Below are 21792 nucleotides of genomic sequence, written 5' to 3' on the forward strand. Positions count from 1 at the left end.
CAGCAACCCACCACCCCAGACCCCAACCAGACGGCCAGATCTCCCTCCTAGCCTCCAGCCCCAGGATGCCTAGCAACAACAGAGGTGGCTAAGACCCCTAGTCTCCCTCCGCCTGCTCCAATATAGTGTTGTGTGATCATGAGGTGTATTCCATGGCTGTGGTGAGTGGGCAGTGCGGGCATCATCCAGCATATGCCAGCTGATGCCACTGCACCACCCCACTTACACCCTCAGCCATCAGTGTCTAAGTGCGGTTTAAAATTGGAAGTGGGCACCGGCCCTCGGGAGGAGGCTGAAATATCCCCCTGCCAAATGCCGTTGAATGTGCTCACTCCCAAGGCCCTAAGTGTGTGTTTGTGTGGAATGTCGTCAGTGGAAGTGTATAAGGTGCAAATAAAATTGGGGGGCAGGTTTCCACAGGAATGTGGAAATGGGGTCCATACCCGCACTCCCTGACTTGCCTACCCCCCAAGGTCCTATGTGTATGTTTGTGTGATGATGTGAGGGAGCAGGAGGAGAGAAATATGCGGGGATGGGGAGGAATGGCTGGTTGGGCTTAGCCCTCCAGGGAGCCAGCTCCCCTACTGGCCCCAATAGGCACCTCTGTTGTCAAACTGCCACCCAGGGCATGGAGACCCCAGCCCATCCTGCCAGGGCCCAAAGCAGCAGCATTACAGAGCCTCACGGAGTCCGAGGGCACCAACCCAGCCCCACCCCAGCAGAAAATCTATGCCCACCCCTGCATTTACACAACTTCCAGAATATATAAGACATGTAAACAACACTTTCAGAGACTTTTACCAAAACTTTGTACTCACCACAGATAGCGACATCAGATAATGAGATCAATGAGTTCCTTGACAGGATAAAGCTTCCTAAATTATCAGACAGCCAAGTTACAGTCCTGGACTCGCCACTAACATCAGCGGAGCTCCAGGAAGCCCTTAAATCCATGACTAGTAGGAAAGCTCCAGGTCCAGACGGGTTTCCAGCAGAGTTCTACAAAGAATTCTAGATCATTCTGGCTCCAATATTTTTCAGAATGGTGAGGGAAATCGAAGAGAGTGGCAGATTACAGCCAAACATGAACTCAGCCAATATTAGTCTCTTGTTAAAACCAGGCAAAGACCCTGCATTTCCTACCAGCTATCACTCAATTTCTCTTATTAATGTTGATCTCAAAATAATTTGTAACGCCCTGGCAAAAAGATTAGAAAAGGTAACCCCCTTCATAAAACACACATAGACACATAGAAACTAGAATATTATCTCTAGATGCAGAAAAGGTTTTTGATAGAGTTAACTGGAAGTTCTTATTTGCAACTTTACATAAATATGGGTATGGGAACTTCTTCATAAACATGCTACAAACATTATACAGTTCGCCAACTGCACGTGTCAGGACGAACGACCAAATATCAGCTAGCTTCTGTCTTCAGAGGGGGACCAGGCAGGGATGCCCACTCTCCCCCTCACTGTTTGCTATCTTTATTGAACCACTAGCAGCAGCAATTAGGCAAACAACAGGTATTAAAGGGATAAAGTGTAAGAAAATGGAACATAAGATCCGTCTTTATGCAGATGATGTTTTACTCTTTCTCCGGAATTCTCAATCCTCTCTCATTCAATAGAATTGATAAACTCTTTTTCAAAAGTTTCAGATTACTCTATAAACTGGTTAAAATCCACAGTTCTACCAATTAATTTCTCTTTTGTCAATTTACTTAATACACAATTGGAGTCAGGGAATATCACATACCTGGGAATTAATGTCTATCCCAAGTTGGCAGATCTAACCAAACTAAACTACATCCCACTTTTAAAGAAAGTTGAAGATGATCTTGCAAGATGGAAATCCTTACCGATATCACTCATGGGGAGAGTTGCTACAATTAAAATGATGGTCTTACCCAGAATAAATTACTTATTTTCAATGATCCCAAACAAGCCACCAGCTGACTGGTTTAGATCTCTAGACTCCTCAATTACCAAATTCCTTTGGCAGGATAAACCTCCACGAATTTGCTTAAAAACGCTTCAGAAGACCAAAGACAGAGGAGGACTGGATCTACTCAACATTTATTATTATTTCTTAGCTAACAGGCTGCAATATATACCAAGATGGTTGCAAGATAACCCACTAGATGAGTCTTGGTTGGACATAGAACAGACACTTTGCAATACGATAGAGCTTTGAGACTTACCATTTATTAGCTCAAGCATAAGAAAACAAGAAGGCTTCAAAAGTATTAGTATCAGCACCTCTCTGACAGCAGGAGTATCTTAAAATGACAGAGTCTTCACTAGTACCATGCAGATGCACAGCTATCTGGAATAATCCTGATATTTTGCAAAATAAAATGATTAACCTTCCGGACTGGAAAAATAAAGAAATCCTATACCTGGAACACATATATGAAGGATTGGACTTCATCCCATTTAATAGTCTCCCAATTTGGAATAGATAAGAATAGCTTTTTAGAATACCACCAAATTAAATCTGTAGTCAAACAAAAATTTAAGCTCAATAAAATAGAATTACAAACACCGCCAAGGGTATTAGACTTCTATAATCTCAAACCCCCCAAACTACTGTCTAAAGTATATAAGACACTGTCCAAAATAGACAATAGAATAGCAATCCCTATTGTAAAATGGGAGGTGGATCTATCAGTCAGCTTTGACCAGAACTTCTGGTCCCAAACTTGTTTAAAAACTTTTAAAATGATCAGACACTCCAATTTACAATTAATTCAGTACAAAATCCTACACAGAGTACACTATACAGGTCATCGGATGTTCAAGATGGGGTTTGTGTCATCTGACACCTGTACACACTGCACAAACAACATTCCTGACAATTACATTCATGCACTGTGGTCTTTTCCACCTGTCCAGGAATTTTGGGGTAGAGTATGTGAAGACCTGTCAAAGTCTCTGAAATGGCATATCCCAACCACCCCCTCTCTTTGTTTACTGGGAAACCTGGATGATGTCCCGACTGAAACATCTTTGGTTCATGTGGTTCTGACTGCCATATGCATCGCTAAGAAAACTATCCTCTTGAATTGGAAAAATAGAGAAACTCTCTGCATTAATCAGTATAGAAATATTTTGTTAGATCATATTACACTTGATTTGGCCTCTGCTTCCACTTCAGATCAATCTCTCTGGGCTCCTTTGATCGGTTCCATCACATGGTGATGATGGGGGACCATTGATGTTGTCCTGTGGGATGATGTGGGGGGGGGGGGGGGGGGGGTCTGAGTTTGGAGTATCCGGATGTTCCCTGGAGGTGGGTTCACTGGGGGTGTCTGGGCCTGGGGGGCCGTTGCCCCCCTCTGGAGGTGCTTGGGTTGCCTTGGGGGGTGGACTACTGGCGGTTGTGAGTGGGGGCCCTTGGAGGTCTTGGCGGCGGCCATGGGTCACTGCCTGGCAGCTGCATTGCCCCTGGGCGGGTCTGGGTGGGGGCCTGGGAGCTCGGGGTGTGGGGGTGGCCGGCCCCATGTGGGGATCTGGGCGGGGCCTTGGAGGTCGTGTCCTGACATGTATGCAGCCAGTAAGAAGGCAGGAACATGCAGCAGTACCTGGCCCAGGTTCAGGGGCCTCGGGTAGACCTTGGCTCCTCTGCTGTCCCATCACAGGGGAGGGGGAGGTCCAGGAGGGGGAGGACCCAACCTTACCTGGATGTCCTATGTCTTATATATTCTGGAAGTTGTGCAAATGCAGGGATGGGCATAGATATTCTGCTGAGGTGGGGCGGGGTTGGTGCCCTCGGACTTCGTGAGGCTCTGTAATGCTGCTGCTTTGGGTCCTGGCAGGATGGGCTGGGGTCTCCATGCCCTGGGTGGCAATTTGACAACAGAGGTGCCTATTGGAGCCAGTGGGGGAGCTGGCTCCCTGGAGGGCTAAGCCCAACCAGCCATTCCTCCCCATCCCCGCATATTTCTTTCCTCCTGCTCCCTCACATCATCACACAAACATGCACATAGGACCTTGGGGGGTGGACGAGTCAGGGTGTGCGGGTATGGACCCCATTTCCACATTGCTGTGGCAACCTGCCCCCCAATTTTATTTGCACCTTAAACACTTCCACTGACGACATTCCACGCAAAGACACACTTAGGGCCTTGGGAGTTAGCACATCCAACGACACTTGGCAGGGGGATTTCTCAGCCTCATCCCAAGTGCCGGTGCCCACTTCCAATTTTAAACTGCACTTAGACACTGAGAGCTGTGGGTGCAAGTGGGGTGGGGTGGTGGCATCAGCTGGCATAGGCCAGACAATGCCCGCACTGCCCGCTCACCACAACCATGGAATACACCTCATCAACACGCACTAACACCATATTGGAGCAGGTGGAGGGAGGTTAGGGGTCTTAGCACACCTCTGTTATCGCTTGGCTTCCTGGGGCTGGAGGCTAGGAGGGAGATCCGGCCGTCTGGTTGGGGTCTGGGGTGGTGGGTTGCTGTGCTCAGCGTTGGGCGGGGGAGCCTGCTCATCAGCACCCCAGCAGAAAGGGTCGAACTCTGGGAACCAGTAATGGCTGTACCCCATGTGCAGCAGTACCGGGACCAGAGTGAATAGGTTGTGTATGGGGAGCATGAGTGGGTGTCCGGCATGCATTTTTGTAAGTCTTTGGTTGTATGTGTTTGTGTGAGCGTGAGGGAGGGAGTGTGTGACAGTGTTTGTGTATGACTGTATATGTCAGGTGGGGCATTTGAGTCCTCCCTTCTCCTGGGACTTCTTTTGATGATATAGATCTTTGTCTACCCTCTCCCTGCCACACCTGGTGTGGAGTGTGGTGCCTTGGTCTGCCTGGGTCGTGGCTCCCGGGTCAGGGAGTTTAAGGTTTTTGGCATCTGCCTGACCAATCCCGGTGGCTGCCTGGTGGGGTCTGGGTCCCTGGGCTCTGCTGGGTCCCCGGCGGGGGTGGTCGCCCCTGGTTGAGCACGCACCACCGGTTTTGTCCTGCACTCGCTTCATCCCGCCCTTCTTGCTCTTCATGTTGATACTCGTTTTGTGAAACATGGTCAGTGATGTCCTCATTAATGTTTCACTCTGGTTCAAATTAAAAAGGCTGAACAGATGACATGTTGATGTCGCTGAACAGTACCTACAGCAGTGGTCCGCAAATAGCGGCCCGCGGGCCACGTCCGGCCCACGAGCCCTCTCTTTGTGGCCCCCAAACCCCGTGCGCACCCCCCACTTCCACCTCCGACGGCCGACCGGGAGGTGTAGGATAGATAGAGCTGAGGAAAATAATCAAATAATCAATGCATGAGATGCGGGCATAAACGATTTTGCATCATAGATGAGTACCATAATCAATTATAGTGGAATGTAGTTTTGTTATTTTAACGGCGGCACCAGCGCAGCATCCAAATCTGTCAGAGCGGTGTTCTCCACATTTACCGGGTAGGAAACTTTGGTCTTCCTTTATGTGGTGCTGCAGGGCTGAGCTCTGGAGTTATAACCGGAGACCGAACCCGAATCGAATCAGCCCAACCGGTTCTGTTGGATTTGGGCTGTAAATTATGTTAATTGAGCGGGTTGTCGTGTGGCGCGCTCCGCTCGCTCGATCAGCGACTGAGAGAGAGAGAGAGAGAGATTGTGTGTTCACACAAGAGAGAGGATCGGAGGACGCTCCTCCAAACACGCGTTATTTTCATAATTTCATTATTGTTTCTCCTGGAAGCGCTTAGTCAGACCGAGTGCTGTGATGTCGGGAGGTCTGGTCTTGGGGAGGGGGCGTGGTGAGTGACGGTGGCTGCAGCGTAATCATCTGTCTCTTTTATTCAGGGACACGGAGAAGTTAAAAGGAGATAGAAATAGAAGATAGACGTTCTTGTTCCACTTTATTATTTTGTTTCATGATGATAAACTGATGTTAAATTCAGCTTAAAGAGAAACTGGGAGGAAGCTGTGGTTCATTTTAAGTTACAGGAGGCCTTGTCTCCTATCCGCTCCTCTAGAGACAGCATGGACACGAGGGTTACATGGTGAGGGTCCCACAGGACAGGTTAGTGCAGTCACACAGCCGAGCTGGAGGGGTACAGGTGTTGTCCTGCTTTATATAGCAAGCTTGTGTGTTATGTTCATTACAGCCAGCAATCCAAACAGCAGCAGCCCCCCCCCACACCCACCCACCCCCCGCCCACCCCCCATCCCCTCTCCAGCGCTCTTGCTTCTGGGTCTTTTTGGTGTGTGGCCCTTGGACCATTATAATTGAGGACCCCTGCCCCACAGGGTCCCAAAGCCGGCCGGTGCAGCCAAGGTACAACCATATGACGTCACTACCCAGAGTGCAGTGTGACGCTAACAACAATGGCGACCTACAAGTTAAACAATTTTTAACAAAGTGTATAAAAATGAAGACATCAAGAAGGTTTTTACACCATTTTAATATAAATGATAATAACATTTATCTTTTAAGAACCACAACGTTTTGTAACCCGAGTTCCTTTTAAGAGTTGCTCTTGGACCCCTTAACTCGTGGACAGTATTGCATTTAAAACCCCACTTGATTCTAATAGTTTTACTTTTTTGAATAAAAGCTTTTGATGCATTTTGCCAGAATAGGAAATGGTTATTAAAGACATGAGAGGCACCAAGTTAGACTGAAAAGGTTAACTAACATACCTGCAGGTCGTTATAGCGATAAAGGAGGCCTGTCTGCAGCTCTACAGGAGCGTTGTCTTGTGTTGAGGTAATGCTGGAAGTGCTGCAGCGTTTGGAGATGAACTGTATCTGCTGATGTGTCAGCTTATCACTAGATTGTGTGTTTTTGATGCATTTCTGTTTTTCTTCTAGAACGTGAGAAACACTACACCCCACTGATAGACCAAACATCTCGTGGAGATGCTGTCGAACTGAGTTTTTATCTGTTAGTGGAACGTTTATAGCTGGGTGTGATTGGATAACATTTAGCATGACTGTGCATTTCTATGTACTGTGTGATGCACAGTAGCGGCTTCTGCCTTTTTTCATCCCTTATCGTTTTTAGATCTTTTTGAAAAATCTTGCGCAGTTTTTAATGACATTTTCTTTTGTTTTCCAGCGTCCTTCTCCCAGTATAGGTATGAGGATAGTGGAGCATCTACAATCACCCGTCCCAGCTCCTCAGGCTCTGGAGAGACCTACACCCCCACTGGGACCCCTGACTTTACCTTTCCCCTCAATCGCACCACCACCAGCAAAAGCACCTGTAATTATGCTGCAACCAAAGCAGGTAAAGGTCCCTGAAAACTGGACACGTGTGTTCAGAATGCTTAGAGCTGTAGTTTAAACTGTTTGTGCTGCAGACTCGTTGCTCTTCAACAAGATTGACGAGAGACAGAGGTTGGCCCGCGAGCGCAGGGAGGAGCGTGAGAAACAAAACGGTGAGCATTCTTTCATCTGGTCTGGTCGACTCGCTGTGGAGCTGATGCCTTACTGAGCTATAAGCGAGTCCCTCGCTTTTTTTTCTGTTTGTTTTATTGCTTTGGACACATTGTAGGTGAAATTAGTTGGTAGCTGTGGTGAAGTGGCCGTTTCCTTGGATGTTACATAAAGTCCAGGCCAAAGCCGGGCACCCTGTTGCCATGGAGTTCATCTTACATAATGGTGGCAGGTTTTAGGAGAAGCTGGTGTTTAGGGTGTGTTTTTTGTTTAACACTAGAGGGGTTTTGTATTTTGGTGTGTTAATGCTGATCATAATATACAATTGGTTTAATTCCATGTAAAGGAGATCCGGGATTTGCTAAAGCAGTGTCACGTGATGTGCCCTTCTCCTGTTGTCGGTACAAGCCTGTGTAAAGTTACTAATGCATGCAAACATCAAGACAACGTGTGTGTGTCAATGTGCATTCTTCAGCCGTCAAGGAGGCACAGTGGCAGGCACGTGAGGAGCGAGCCAGGCAGCACTATGAGAAGCACTTGGAGGAGAGGAGGAAAAAGCTGGAGGAGCAGCGAGTGAAGGAGGATAAACGACGAGCTGCTGTGGAGGAGAAACGACGGCAAAAACTGGAGGAGGACCGGGTACTTTCAGTTCACTGGTTAAATAAAAGTCTGATCATAATACTAAACTGTAACTGTGTGTTGGTGTAAGAAGCCTCTATGATTAGATTGACTCAGCTTGTCAGGAATTATTTCATAAATGCAGCTTATGTTGAACTGATGTGGTCGGATCAAGCTTTAGTTCCTCTGCCAGAGCAGGTCCCTCCTTTGGTTTGTAACTAATGGTTTTCTGCCTGTTGGTGTGTCTGAAGGTGCGTCACGAGGCGGTGATCCGCCGCACGCTGGAGAAGAGCCAGAAAACCAAACCGAAGCCAAACCGCTGGTCTTGGGGCGGAGCACTGCACACAAACACTCCCAGCACAACAGCCGGTATGCCAACACACCTTAGCTACACAAACACGCTAAGGTGTCCCAGAGACATCTCACAGGGTTGTTCCCCACATTTCATCATTAGAAGTGTTATGTTGGATTATTTTACATAATTTTGCCTTTTACTCACACCTCTCTTCACCTCATTCTCTTCTCTTGTTCTCTCATTCTTACAATCGTGGCTCTTTTTCTCCTTCTCCCCCCGGCCTCTGCTCTTTTCTTCTCAAACCTCTTGTTCCAGGTTTTGTTGAGTCTGATTTCCTCTATCCACTCGACCTTGCTGGACTGGAGCACATGCAGAGTGCTTTCAGTCTCTACCACAGACACGGAATGACGTCTCAATGTGAATATTACATTTAGCTAGAGCGCTAGCAGTAGCTTAGCAACCTACAGCATTGTCTTAGCTCAGACTGTAGGTGTAAACTGAGTGGCATGGTTAGCATTAACCTATATTAGCATGTAGCTGCCTATTGTTTTATTACAGGGCATGCACAGTCATTTCAGTTTTACATGGCCAAAAAACCCATTTACTACTAATTTATTAGCATTTCTTTGTTAGCTTAGTTTTTTATATTTAACCTGAATTAGCCAACATGGCGCTAGCTCCAGTTCTGTTTCCGACACTGATGTCAGAAGATGACTGCCATTTTCTATCCCATATTTTATCCTAGATGCAGACAGGAGGTCGGTGTCGACAGTAAATTTATCCAAACGTGCAGACCCCGTCATTACCAAGCGCCTTTCCTCCTCCTCTGCAACTCTCCTAAACTCACCAGATAGAGGTAAAGACATGAACACACATGTGATGGTTTGCCTTTAGTGTGACTCCTGTTTAAATGTGATTCTGTTGACATGTTAACAGTCATCATCTTACCTGCTGTTTTTGACGGCTTTGAAATCCTTTAGTTCTGAACAGATGGATGAACTAATGACTACATATTCAAATCTCCCAAAATTAATCTATATTTCTGTAAACTGAGGTTGTTCAGAGCCCCACTTTAAAATATTCCTTTAAAACTTTGTTTTATTTATTCTGTAAGCTTCAGTTCAGAGTAAAAATTAGTTAAGCTCTTTCCTCTCTGAGGATTTGTCATTTCCTGTGACCGGTAATAAGAAGCTGCAGCCAGCAGGTAGGATCAGCTAATGGAAATGGGGATGCTGTCTAATAATAATAATAATAATTAAAGCTGCAAGCAGCGTCATTCGGCCCTCGCAGCTCTGCGCCACTCCACACCGCTCCGGCCTGGCCGGCAGCCCAGGGCACCCGGTCACGTCCACAGAACATAAACGTCGACCACCCCGACACCAGAAACCGCGAACGGTCTCCTCGTCCGCACCTCACCCTGACTCAGCAACCCCTCTGAGCCCACCGTTAAATTACATGTCTCACTACTAGGGCATACTCTATCTTTACCACACTGGTGGTGTGATGACACAGACCAACTTTAATGCTTTTCTGACCATGTTTTTTTGAAGTTATTGAAGGTTAAATTTATAGATAAATTTAACCTTCAATAACTTCAAAAAATGCTGTGGGGCACTGTGACCAACCACAGAAAAATCCCATTGAGGTCAGCTTTGGTTGACAAAGATGGTTTTCTGTTATTTTGGCATCAATCAGACGTTGTGTGTGCTTTCTAGAGCCAGTGAGCTGAAAGGGGCGGAGCTACAGGGATTTGAACCAACAACCACATAAATGTGTTTGGTGCAGTCACGTTATGTCACAAGCCAAGTATAATGCCATTCTGACCTTGTCTTTAGAAGTTAATAAAGTTTGAACCTATCTAGGGGGCACTGTGACCATTTACAACTAAGTCCCATAGAGGTCATCAAAGATGGTTTTCTGTTAATTTAGCATCAATCAAACGTTGCATGGCTCATCTAGAGATAAAAAGCTGTAAGTGGGCGGAGTTAAAGTGATTTGAATGAGTGAGCACATACATGTGTTGATTGCAGTTGTGTGATGACTCCCACCAAGTTTGATATAGTTTGGAGCTTTTTTGTAGAAGTTACAAAGGTTTTATTGTATCTAGGGGGTGCTGTCCCAAATTTAGGAAAATATCCCATGGAGCAGTTTGTAGGTTGACAACAATCATTTGTGTGTAGTTTGGTGTGAATTGCATTATACATGTATTATTCAGGGCCTAATATCTGTCAGGGGGTGGAGCTAAAGCGATATCAACCAATGACCATAGGATTGTGTTGGGTGCCTTTGTGTGATGACACTTAGCAAGTTTGGTGCAGCTGTGACCTCGTCTCTAGGAGTTATTACAGTTTTAAAGGTGTGTAGGGGGAGCTGTGGTGATATTATACAACATTCACCAACCGTTTGTGCCTCGTTGGCTAAAGGGCATGATTGTTGATTGCCTTGTCCAGTCTCGTGCAGATCGGAGGCTGTTTGTGGAAGTTACAATAAAATGTAAGGTCATGGCGTCACGCCAGAATTCGCCATGGCATCAAAGCCCCTCCCTTTTTGGAAAGCTATCAGAACTGAATGGTCATTATAGCATCATGAAGACAGTGCATGACCTTAGTGTCATGTTGACTAAATTAGAGGAGACAAATATGAGCATTTGACCATAAAACAATAGACTTCCTGTTGTCAGGGGCGGGGCTTAGGTGATGTCAGCTGTCCACATTGTCATTGTCTTCAGATGTGGTCAGTGATCACACAAAGTTTGATATAGATCTGATCATGCACAAGGAAGTTAAGTCAAGTAATGGAATGGCAAAAGGTCAAAGTTTGAGGCTTAGCCACGCCCACACCTTTCAACTTTTGAAAAATCCGATGGTTAACTTTTTTCCCCTATGTCTTAAGAGTATATAGCAGAAGTTAGAAGGCAATCAGTGAAAAGGACGACTGGGCATCGTTCTCCAAACTACGTGAGTGAAAACCACTAAATCGAGTACTTGGACCAAAATGGCCGACTTCCTGTGCGACTTTACGCTTGGCTCCAAGAGACTTTTTTGTAGGTCCTGAGACACTACATTAGTGAACCAAATTTCGTAATCCTCAGTCAAAGCACGGCTTGGGGCTGACAGTTTTAATGGCTCTAGGGGGCGCTATTTCAGAATATAGGCCACACCCACAAACTTCAGTTGTCTATTTCTATTGGGGGTCAGAGTAGGATCACTCACCAGACGTTTCGTGGCGATATCATGATAACTGAAGAAGTGAGAGGCAAACGTATTTCCATGGCGTGATGGTGATTTTCGCCATGCTCCCAAAGCTCCGCCTTTTTTCGAAACCTGCCAGTACTGGAGACCAAGTGACCTCAAGTTGTCTACTGCTATTTGCCAGAGATTCCTGGTGATTGGGTAAAAGCAGTCCAATAGGGAGCTGTGAAAATGAGTGGTGTGGCTACAGGTCAAAGTTTGAGGCTTAGCCACGCCCACACCTTTCAACTTTTGAAAAATCCGACGGTTGAATTTCCCCCCCTATGTCTTAGGAGTATATAGCAGAAGTTTGAAGGCAATCGGTGAAAAGGGCGACGGGGCATCATTCTCCAAACAATGTGTGCGAAAACCACTAAATCGAGTACTTGGACCAAAATGGCTAAAAATCGCCATGTCAACCCAAAATGGGTTCCTTCCTGTTTGATATTGACCATGGTTGCAAGAGACTTTTCTGTGCGGACTGTTGAGTACTACAAGTGTACCAAATTTCATAACTGTACAATAAACTAAGCTTTATGAAGAGGGTTTTTTTTCACTCTCTAGGGGGTGCTGTTCAGCCATTTTCTTTGCGATTTTTTTGGAACCTTTAAAATATCAAATTTTTCACCAGGCCTGACACGTTTGCAAAATATTGTGAGTTTTGGGGTATTTTAAGGTCCCCAGAAAGCTGTTCAAAGCGGGCTAAGAATAACAAGAAATAAACAGAGCAAAAACAAGAGGCCTTCGCAGCGCTTTTGCTACTCGGGCCTAATAATGTTTTATTTGGGCAGAAGAGCCACTGTTTTCCTCTTTATGCTCAGATGAGCTCATTTCCTTTTTTGAATGCTAACTGTTAGCTTATGTGTTGTTTGATGTTGCTGACAGGCTTACAGATGAGAACAGTCTCCACTCCTATCATAAACAAAGCTCTGTCCAAACCCCGCCTCCATCAGGGGAAGACCACGCAGCAGAAAAACACAGGTTTCCCATGGGGGGGGGGGTGCACTTTTGTTCTGTCACACTCGATGTTTACAAGCTAAAAGATGGTGGGCTGGAAACTACTATAAATATGACCTCCTGATTATTAAGGTCCTGCTACAGAATATGAGGACAGATTAGGTTTACAGTATTTACTGTTAATGTGGATGTTTACACTTTATCCGTGGGATTGGGATTCCCCACTTTCATCGTAACCCCTTTCTCTAATCCGCTGTAGGATTATCCTGTTTGTTTTATTTATTTATTTTTTTGTGGGACCACAGTGTCCTGTTCCTGAAAGGGAAAAGTAGCTACCACCGTTAAAAACAAATTAAACCCTTTTATCTTTAGAAAAATGTTGCTGAAACAAAATTGGTTACAGAAATGTTAATAAACGTTATCAAAATCATTTGTGTAGTTTTCAGCCCACTCTTCTCTTCTCTTTTGACTGCACATCTGCACTCTAACCCAGCGCTGCCAAGCTGCATGTTTTACATCATATTTTATTCTGAGCCCCAGTTGGGTTATCGCGATGATGAATTCATTCATTATCAGTCAATTCAGACCAGCTATTTAGTTCTGTTGCGTTTTCCTGAGATGATCACAAGTTACGGTGAAATAATTAATAAGGTAGGATATTTATCTGAGATGCAGGTGCAGTATGACCTTTGTCATTTATTGCTCTCCTTTCTGCATGTTCCCTTTATGTTTGCACACTAATTCAGGGTGTTTACTTCTCATAACAACCAGCCTGGTGCATGTGGGTGTGTGCGTGTGGGCGGGGTGGTTAAACTCCACTGCTCAGTCAGAGCGAAGGGATGGCTGAAGGCTTATCTGCTTTGATTCCTGGGGCTGTTTAAAGTCTGAGCGCTTATCGAACCTCAGCTGTTACCTGCGTCTTTGTTCAGGGCTGCGCCGCCTTCCGTTGACGTCATGGGAGAGCAGCATGGTGAACCGCCTGCAGCAGCCAACACATTCTTATTTGGCCCGCAGTCGCAGCGCCATGAGCCTGTCTGGAGAGCAAACAGGTAACACACACCTCGTTAAACCCCTCCTTGTTTGCTCACTCACAGAGTTTAGTTATAGTTGGTAGAAAGTCACTGAGTTCCTCACGAATCACCACTTCCTGTGTTAGGAGCATTTATATCAGTTTCGTGTGAGCCTCTGGATCAGAGCACCTTCAGATGGTTGATAAGACTTAGCCGGATTTAAAACTGTCTGAAACTTCCTTAACAGCCTGTATCAGACACACACATACACATGCACGCACACCAATGCACACACACACGCTGTTACGTCCTCTATTGGTAGATAAGGAGAAAGACAGGGAGTAACACAGAGGCATGTGTTTCAGGTGTTAAAATTATAAACAATTATTTTATTTAAAGGATTTAAAATGGCAGAAAGCTCAAAATCGAAAAGTACTTAAAACAGTGTTAAAATGGCAAAGGGTTTATGTTTAAAACAGACATCCGAATCCTCCCAAACATTCACAATCAAAGTCCACTGGCTTACACACAAGTTTGGGATCCAAGAGGAAACCAGCACTCTGGTCCCTCATCTGTTAAAAACGTCTAAAAGCTCTTAAGCTTCACCAAGCTTAAAACAACTAAAACCCATTTAAAAGCCATTAAAACACAAACAAATGGAGCACATGAGAGAACTGACACAGATCCAGTCTCTCCCTTCCTCCTGGCAGCTCTGCCTTTTATGCTTCTCAGGAGGTGATCAGAACCAAGTGTGTGCAGCTGTGCAGGTAGGAGGAGGAGGAGGCAATGCACTGACTGTCCTCTGCAGAGTCAGCTTTCTGGGATAAAACAGCAACAGCTGTAACATGCACACACACACACCTACACATGCACGCACACACAGAGCACCTTATTGCTTGTTTCTTGTGCATCCAGGGGCTGTAGGGCAGTCATTTGTGCTGTTTCTACTGAAATAACTGAGTAAAGCAAAATTTAGAGCAGCGGAAACAATTTTTTAAAACATTTTCTCGAGCTGCTCTGGAAACTGGAGACGTTTTGAGATGACAACAATACACTCGAATCATTGTAGTTTAATTACAATTTGTTATCTCAACAGTCCTCCAGTAAAATGTCATCTCTACTTATTTGAACTGAGGCTGTTTGGAAAGCGATCTAAAACAGGTGAGATGAAGGCAATGGTTAATCAGTGTAACATTTAAGTAGCAAGAAGGTGTTGTGTTGACCCAAGAACAGAGAATTGGTTTTTGTTGCTCAGGAGAAACCAATAAATCCTCTCAGCAGCCAAACAACCCAGATATTCGTTCTCTGACTGGAAAATAAATGGCTGCAGAAAAGCAAACGTCACACTTCCTGAAAACACTAAATGTGTCTGATATCAATGAAAAAGTCACTATTTTCTAGATGTGATGCTGGGCTAGAACTCTTGGCTCTTCTCTCTTCCTCCTGTCGGGTTTGAGCCATCGTCCAGCTCTAGGGCGTTTTACATCATTTAGTGCTCTTGGTTTTAGTGTGTTTGATGTTTTTCCACCAATCAGCAGCACTGACGCTTACTCTCTCTTCTGCTCACCTTTTCCTTTAAACCATCCTAAACCCACGACTCTTTCCTTAAAAATCATCTTAACATCCTGGTCCTTCTCTCCTGGTGTTTTCACTCCTTTCACACCGAATCCCAACATTCTCTCACCATTCTGACCCACACCTCCTTTAAAACCCTTGAACATCACTGTAGCCATGCCTGTGTGTCCTCGCTCAGTGTCCTGCCACCCCATGGGCGCCATGTCCTTCAAAGCCCTGCAGGCCCAGCCACTTCCTCACTGTCGCAGCCAGGAGAGGAGTCTCAGCAGGGAAACGCCGTCCTCCACATCCACCACCCCGCGGAGGAAGACCACCGGGTCAATGCAGGTAAGACGTGATGTCATCCATCAGCAAATACTAAAATGAAAAGACCTTTGACCCGGTCAGTCATTGGTTAAAATTTAACCAACCATTTAAATAAAAACAAAGTTTTAACAATGTGTTTGATCATTTTTCTACAGAAGCTAAAAGATCGAGACACTGTCAGGAAGTCTTGGAGCAACTTGTCTCTTCCTCTGAACCCCATCCTGACTTTACCCCCCAGCAAATATGCTGCTCCTCCAACCAAAAAGAGCAGCAAAGGGGCGGCTCCCTCTCCTGGCAGGTACAGGGGACTAGATTTATTCTGGGATCATTTAAAATGAGTCTTTTTAGCAGATTTGTAGATAGTTTTTTGTTTGTTTGTTTTGTTTTTTTGCAGAAAATGATTCTAAAATGAGCTTTACTTGTCTTTGGACAGACCTCCACAGAGGACATCAGGGCGTCCCCCGACTCCCAAGCTGCTCAAGTCTCCAGGAGCGGAAGATGCAGGGAACCTCCGTCCTATTAGGATCACACCTGAGAGCTCCCAACCTTCCACTCCCACCAGAGCTGCAGAGGAAGAAGAGCTGGCTCTCAGTCCTCCTTTACTCAGACCTCAGCCTCTGGGTCAGAATAAACCTCAGAGTGAAGAGACGCCAACGGCAGCTCCTGCAGGAGTCGGCGGTCAGTCCTTTCTACATCCAAATTCATAGATATCATTCAGCTTGGTCAGATTTTAATTTCTGATGCTTTCTAGAAAGTACAAGCAGCCCTCCGGCTTCCAAACCGTCAGCGGGCACCACGGATCCAGAGGAGGCGAGTCGTATCCTGGCTGAGAAGCGAAGGCTGGCCCGGGAGCAGAGGGAGAGGGAAGAAGAGGAGAGGAGGCAGCAGGAGGAGCAGGCGAGGTGTGCAGAAACAAACAGCTCTACAGGTGTTTGTGTAATTGTTTTGATCTTTAGACCATGATTTGTTTGTTTCTACATAGACTGGCCAAGGAGGAGATGGCTCGGCGTAAAGCAGAGGAGAGGATGAGGAGAGAGGAGGAAACTCAACGCCAGGCAGAAGAGAGGAGGGGAAAAGAGGAGGAGGAGAAGGCAGCTGAGGAAGACAGACTTCAAAAGGAGAAGGAGGCAGAAAGGCTTCAAAAACAGGTCAGAAGATATTAGCTTTAGCATGTTTAGAAGTGTTAGCAGAGCTGCTTTGCGCTGCGTTATGGCACCAGAACTTGAGCAGATAAGCAGGACAACAAGAAATGAGACACTGTCCTCATTCCAGCAGATGACTCCACCACTGCTCCTCCATCAAGCGGCAAGCTCATTCATCTGACAGATGGGGGGTGGGTGTGGAGCCTTACACCGCCATTTTATTGTGACGTCAATTCATTCACAAACAACAAACACCTGTGGACACTCAATCCAACACCCCCACTTGTACACAGGTTAAGAAAAGACAAGAAACCTGCATGTATACTGGTACATTTTACATTCCAAACATGAATACAGAGAACTTGTCCAGCTTAAACTTTGTCACTGGTTTTGTCATCGTATCTGCGACCATTGATTCAGCTGAACAAAACTCAAGAAGTGCTCTTCCCTCATGTATTACTGATCGTATAAAATGGTACTTTACATCAATGTGTGTCTTCTTGAACCACCTGTTGCATCAGGATTCTCACACTAGCTAAATAATCAGAAGGTGAAAAAGTCTCCTCATAATCAACTCCTTTTGTCTGACCTTTTGCAATAAATCGAGCTTTGAATCTGTTTGATCCATCGGAGTTCTTTTTAACGTTGTAAACCCATCTACCCCCCACTGCTTTCGTACCCTCTGGTAAAGCGGTTAAAGAAAACGTGTCATTTTCCGCGAGGGATTGAATTTCCTCATTCATTGCTTTTTCCCATTGTTTTGACTCGCTTGACATAATAGCTTCAGACAGTGATGTTGGCGTATCACACAACAGTTTATAACAATAATCCAGATTAGTTAGTGTTTGTTCGCTTTCGCAGTGACATAATCACTTAGTCAGGTCTCTTTCTGACTCTGGATGGGGAACGTTTTGCTCCATCGTCTACAGTTTCCTCAGTTTTAGCTTCAGGATCAGTTTGACGGCTTTCACTCACACCTGGAATGTTCTCATCGTGCAAAGTGATATTTTGTTTTTCTGTCTGTTTGGATTCACTTTGTTTTCTAGATTCAAAGATCTCATCTTCAAAAATGTGGTCACTCTCCGTTTGTTGATCTGTTGTGACTGGATTTAGCATTTTTACCAACCTGTGTCTTTCAACTTTGCCAGGTTCTGGAGAATAGATCAAATATGCAGGACTATTTCGATCACATCCCAGGAAAACACCTTTATCACATCTGGGATCCAGCACTCCTCTGTTTTGCTTATAAGCATAACATAATGAACCGAATTGTTTCATCCTTGAAAGACCTGGTCTTGTCCCCGTCAGCATCATAGAAGGTGCCTGGCCTGTACGTTTATTAAAACATTGATTTCTGATCACTCCCGCTGTTTGTGCGGCATATGGCCATAAAGATTTCGGCAACATGCATCTTGCCATATCAAAGAGCATGCGCCAGTTGCTCTCCGCTGCTCCGTTCTGATGCGGTGAATACGGCGCTGACGTTTCATGTCTAATACCGTTTCTACTTAATAAATCTCAGAACTGCCTGCTTGTAAATTCCGTTCCGTTATCAGAGCGAATGCTGCATTTGATTTTCCCATACGATGCCATATCTGCAGTAAATCTTTCGGTTGCTTGAGTTGTATCGCGTTTCTGTTTCAGATTATATGCAAACGTCATGCCCGAAAAGTCATCAACAAAAGACAAAACAAACTTGAACCCTTCTTTAGCGTTTGGTGTAATCGGACCGGCTAAGTCCGTATGCACCATCTCTAATGCTGCGCTGGCCTTTTCATCTGCTTCTCGATTTCTAGTTTGTGTAAACTTTCCTTGAATGCACGCTTCACGTTGTAAATCTTTGTTCATTTTACCCGTAATTTTCATCCCATCGACAACATTTAGCAGATTTTGAACATCATCGTTATTACAGTGGCCTAGAATTTCATGCCACGTTTGCATATCAAAACACCCATTACATTCGTCTTCAAACTCTTTCACAGTGTTCATAAAGAACAGTCTCTCTTGTTCATAAATTGGGAGCTTTGTTCCGTCAACATGTTTAAAAACCACCGTGGCTCCATTATTAGTCTCTGCTTTGACTGACAGAATGTCCTGAGGAAATTATGGGATGTACAGTGCTTGTTTCAGCGTTACCTTGTGGCTGCGTCCTCTGCTGTCCAACATACTTATCTTGGCATCTCCTCGCCGTTGCACAGCTCCTCTGCTCCTCCTCCCGTAAGCCAACTCCACGCAGTGAGCCTCTGGTTGAAATGTCTCATCAAAAGTCTTAAAGTCCTCGATCTTAGTGATGATATGCGATGTCGCTCCAGTGTCCACCTGTAGCTGTTTATTCGGCATCTCTGGTTCGTCGTCCCAGATCTTCTGGAGCCTGGAACCGGTCTTGAACACGTAGTCCTTCTCCTTGTCGTCCTCCGCGATTCCTCTTGCTTCATCTCGTTTCGGCCTTCTTCTGCAGGTTGCGCCTTTATTACTGCGGCAATAACTGCACCACACTTTGGATGGGCACATTCTCGCAGTATGCCCCTTCAGTCCACATTTAAAACACACAATCTCTTTGTTCTTTGATCTTCCATCACCTGCTCTCCATGAAGTGGATTCCTGGTCAGGATGCACTTTTGTCCTCATTACGTTGTCATCAGTTACAGCTGTACGCATTCTCTCTGTTTCTTCATAACTTCTAAGTTTTATTTTAAATTCTGGAAATGTGATTTTTGCATCACTCTGGGTAACGTGCACAATAAGGGGTTTAAATGTCTGGCAGAAGTCCGTCGGTCAGTGACTCACCAGCATTTTTTAAGGCAGTGATGGTTGCTTCTGCTCGGATAATATAACCTGTCACACGCTCGTTCCTTCCATTTGTTAGAGAAGACAATTCGGTGTACAAACTTATGATCCGTGGCTTGCCCGCTCCAGCATAATAATCTCTTAAAATCTTCAGTGCTTTCCGACCATCATCAACTGCATCTCTCATGATTGATGAGAAACTCTTGTCATCCAAAAATTGGATCAGCTCTGCATATGCTTCTGCGTTCCTGCCAGCGTCTTACACCGCCATTTTATTGTGACGTCAATTCATTCACAAACAACAAACACCTGTGGACACTCAATCCAACAAGAAGTAAAACCTGAAGTTATCTGGGAGTCTGCTCCTGATCTTCTACATATTTCTGCTTTAGAAGGAGGAGGAGGAGTCCAGATTGAGAGAGGAGGCCGAGCGACTGAGGAAAGAGGAACGAGAGAAGCACTTTCAGAAAGAGGAGGCTGAGCGACTGGAAAGAAAGAAGGTAATGTGTCCCAAAGCCACATTTAACTATTATTATGCATAATGGTTTAGCTATTCTCATTTCCGTTATTTCTGTTTAGCGTCTGGAGGAGATCATGAAGAGAACGAGACGCTCGGACGCATCAGAAAAGGTGGAGCCTAGGGTGTAAACGGATAAAGTAACCTAAACGTGATCTTTTAAAGTAAACTCTTTTTGTTTTAATCTGCAGAAAGTCAGGAACGGAGACCATGCTGGTAACATTATTATAATTTCAGATTGGTCTGTTCTCTAAAATCATTTTCTTATAAAGAGTTTTTCTCTTTTTAATCCTCAGTGACTCCTGCCTCTCCTGCAGCGTCCACCTCCCAGAACAGCAATGGCAGCCGAACGCCCGACCCAAACTCCAGCAGCATGGTGCTGAGCCGCTCGGATCAGAGGTGGAGCTCACACCTGCTCGTTCACGCTTCAGCGTTTGAACTTTGTTTGTTTCTATTCTGTTTTATTTTTACAGCGAGAACGGGGAGTTTGAGGAGGTGATCAAACTACTTCCACATTCCAGGTTGTCTCCTCCTGAAGGGGAGGAGGAGGAGGAAGGTGTCATGGAGAACGGTGTGATGAAGCCTCTGAGTGGAGCGGAGGATATATCAGTCCAGCAGGGAGCGGGTCAGTAAACCTTTAGTGCTCTAAAGCTGTGCAGGAGAGGAAGGGAAGAAGATGCTGCTGGGAGGCAGGAGCCTGGTGCTTGAGCCGCTGGAGCGGAGCGTTGTTTTTACTGGTTTTACTGGTCTTGGACATAAATTGTGGTCTCTGTTCTGTTTTGGTCTGTTCCTCATGTTCTTCTCTTTACTTCACCGCTCGCGTGTTAACGAGGGAGAAAGGGACTGACGGGCTGGCTGTGTCCAGATCCACAGGCTGCGTTCTTCCAACTATGTGTTTGGAGCCGTTCAAGTTTAAAGCATACTCAAAATGCGTCCTCGGGTTCCCTTGAGTCTCAAGGACGTGTCTGATGTATACTCGACAGCCACATGGCGGTATTTTTATTTATATAGCACATTTCAAATGCAGGGACAATTAAACGTGCTTTACAATTAGCATTAAATGGCACAACAACAAACTCTAGAACACAAATTAAAAATATATTCAGATAAAATTATAGTTTGGACCTAAAAGGAAAAGACAGAATTAATGTTGAGCATTTAAATCACAGATTACGATGGGAGACTTTTGTTGTTGTAACAATGGCGGACGAAGCAGGAGGATTAGTTTTTAAATGTGAAAATATCCAGCTGTAAAAAAAACAGAAGACCTAAAGTGGTTTTCCTTTTAGGCTTTTTTTTTGGGGGGGGGGGGGGGGGGTAACAGAACGTTCTCTGAGGGACAAACAAGAATAAATATGAAGGATGGACCGTCCAACTTCACAGGTGTAGCATCATGAAGGTCTTCTGATTTGTGACAAAGGTCACATTTTCCCAGCTGGGTCAGACTGTAACTTTTAGTTCCACAGATTAACCCAGCAGCCCTGATGTCTGCTGAGTAGCACCCCTTATCTGCTGCTGTTCCGTCCCAGAAGAAGGACACTTCAAGTTCACGATAATAACCTAAATAATAATATTAATAAACTCTCTGACTTTATTACTGTTTATTATAATCATCATAAATAATCACTTGGTTCAGTATAAATGTATTTTAATTACTGAAATGAATTATTAAGCTTTGGGTTTAATAATGATTACTATGATTATGGTTGATGATCAGTAATGTGTGTTCAGTAACCAGAAGGTCAGCTTCCACTTATCCATCTAACGGAGTTTATCCAGAGTAAAGGGTAACTGCCATCTCATGTTTTTTGACTCATGACCAAAGCTTTCTTGCTCTGAGAGGGCGTGTTCTGAGGACTTGGTTAAACTAACTTCCAGCAGCTTTCACGCCAGTTCGTGAACCACCACCATCCTGAGGAAGGGAACGGCTGCCCTGATCCTCTGCCAAGCTGTTGTGTCACACCGATGAGAATA

The 21792-nt window shown here is 45.1% G+C and overlaps 1 protein-coding gene across 8 annotated transcripts in view; it reads left to right on the forward strand.

Moving 5' to 3' along the window:
• The window catches only part of map7b (microtubule-associated protein 7b), an 85199-nt gene that overhangs the window by 58979 nt on the left and 4428 nt on the right, over positions 1 to 21792 (forward strand). For 3 of the 8 annotated variants that reach the window (XM_054747837.2, XM_054747833.2, XM_054747840.2), the window contains exons 2-19: positions 7062 to 7232; positions 7306 to 7383; positions 7857 to 8020; positions 8251 to 8368; positions 8610 to 8711; positions 9040 to 9150; positions 12410 to 12505; positions 13411 to 13530; positions 15221 to 15393; positions 15528 to 15670; positions 15806 to 16050; positions 16124 to 16274; positions 16355 to 16520; positions 19694 to 19801; positions 19881 to 19931; positions 20010 to 20034; positions 20115 to 20217; positions 20292 to 20443. In XM_054747837.2, coding sequence (XP_054603812.2) covers positions 7062 to 7232; positions 7306 to 7383; positions 7857 to 8020; positions 8251 to 8368; positions 8610 to 8711; positions 9040 to 9150; positions 12410 to 12505; positions 13411 to 13530; positions 15221 to 15393; positions 15528 to 15670; positions 15806 to 16050; positions 16124 to 16274; positions 16355 to 16520; positions 19694 to 19801; positions 19881 to 19931; positions 20010 to 20034; positions 20115 to 20217; positions 20292 to 20443 — 2277 coding nt within the window. The remainder of the gene's footprint in view (positions 1 to 7061; positions 7233 to 7305; positions 7384 to 7856; positions 8021 to 8250; positions 8369 to 8609; positions 8712 to 9039; positions 9151 to 12409; positions 12506 to 13410; positions 13531 to 15220; positions 15394 to 15527; positions 15671 to 15805; positions 16051 to 16123; positions 16275 to 16354; positions 16521 to 19693; positions 19802 to 19880; positions 19932 to 20009; positions 20035 to 20114; positions 20218 to 20291; positions 20444 to 21792) is intronic. The other 5 variants (XM_054747834.2, XM_054747835.2, XM_054747838.2 and 2 more) reach the window with 5 other exon arrangements.

The sequence above is a fragment of the Nothobranchius furzeri genome, chromosome 2, assembly GCF_043380555.1.
Source record: "Nothobranchius furzeri strain GRZ-AD chromosome 2, NfurGRZ-RIMD1, whole genome shotgun sequence".
NCBI lineage: Eukaryota > Metazoa > Chordata > Actinopteri > Cyprinodontiformes > Nothobranchiidae > Nothobranchius > Nothobranchius furzeri.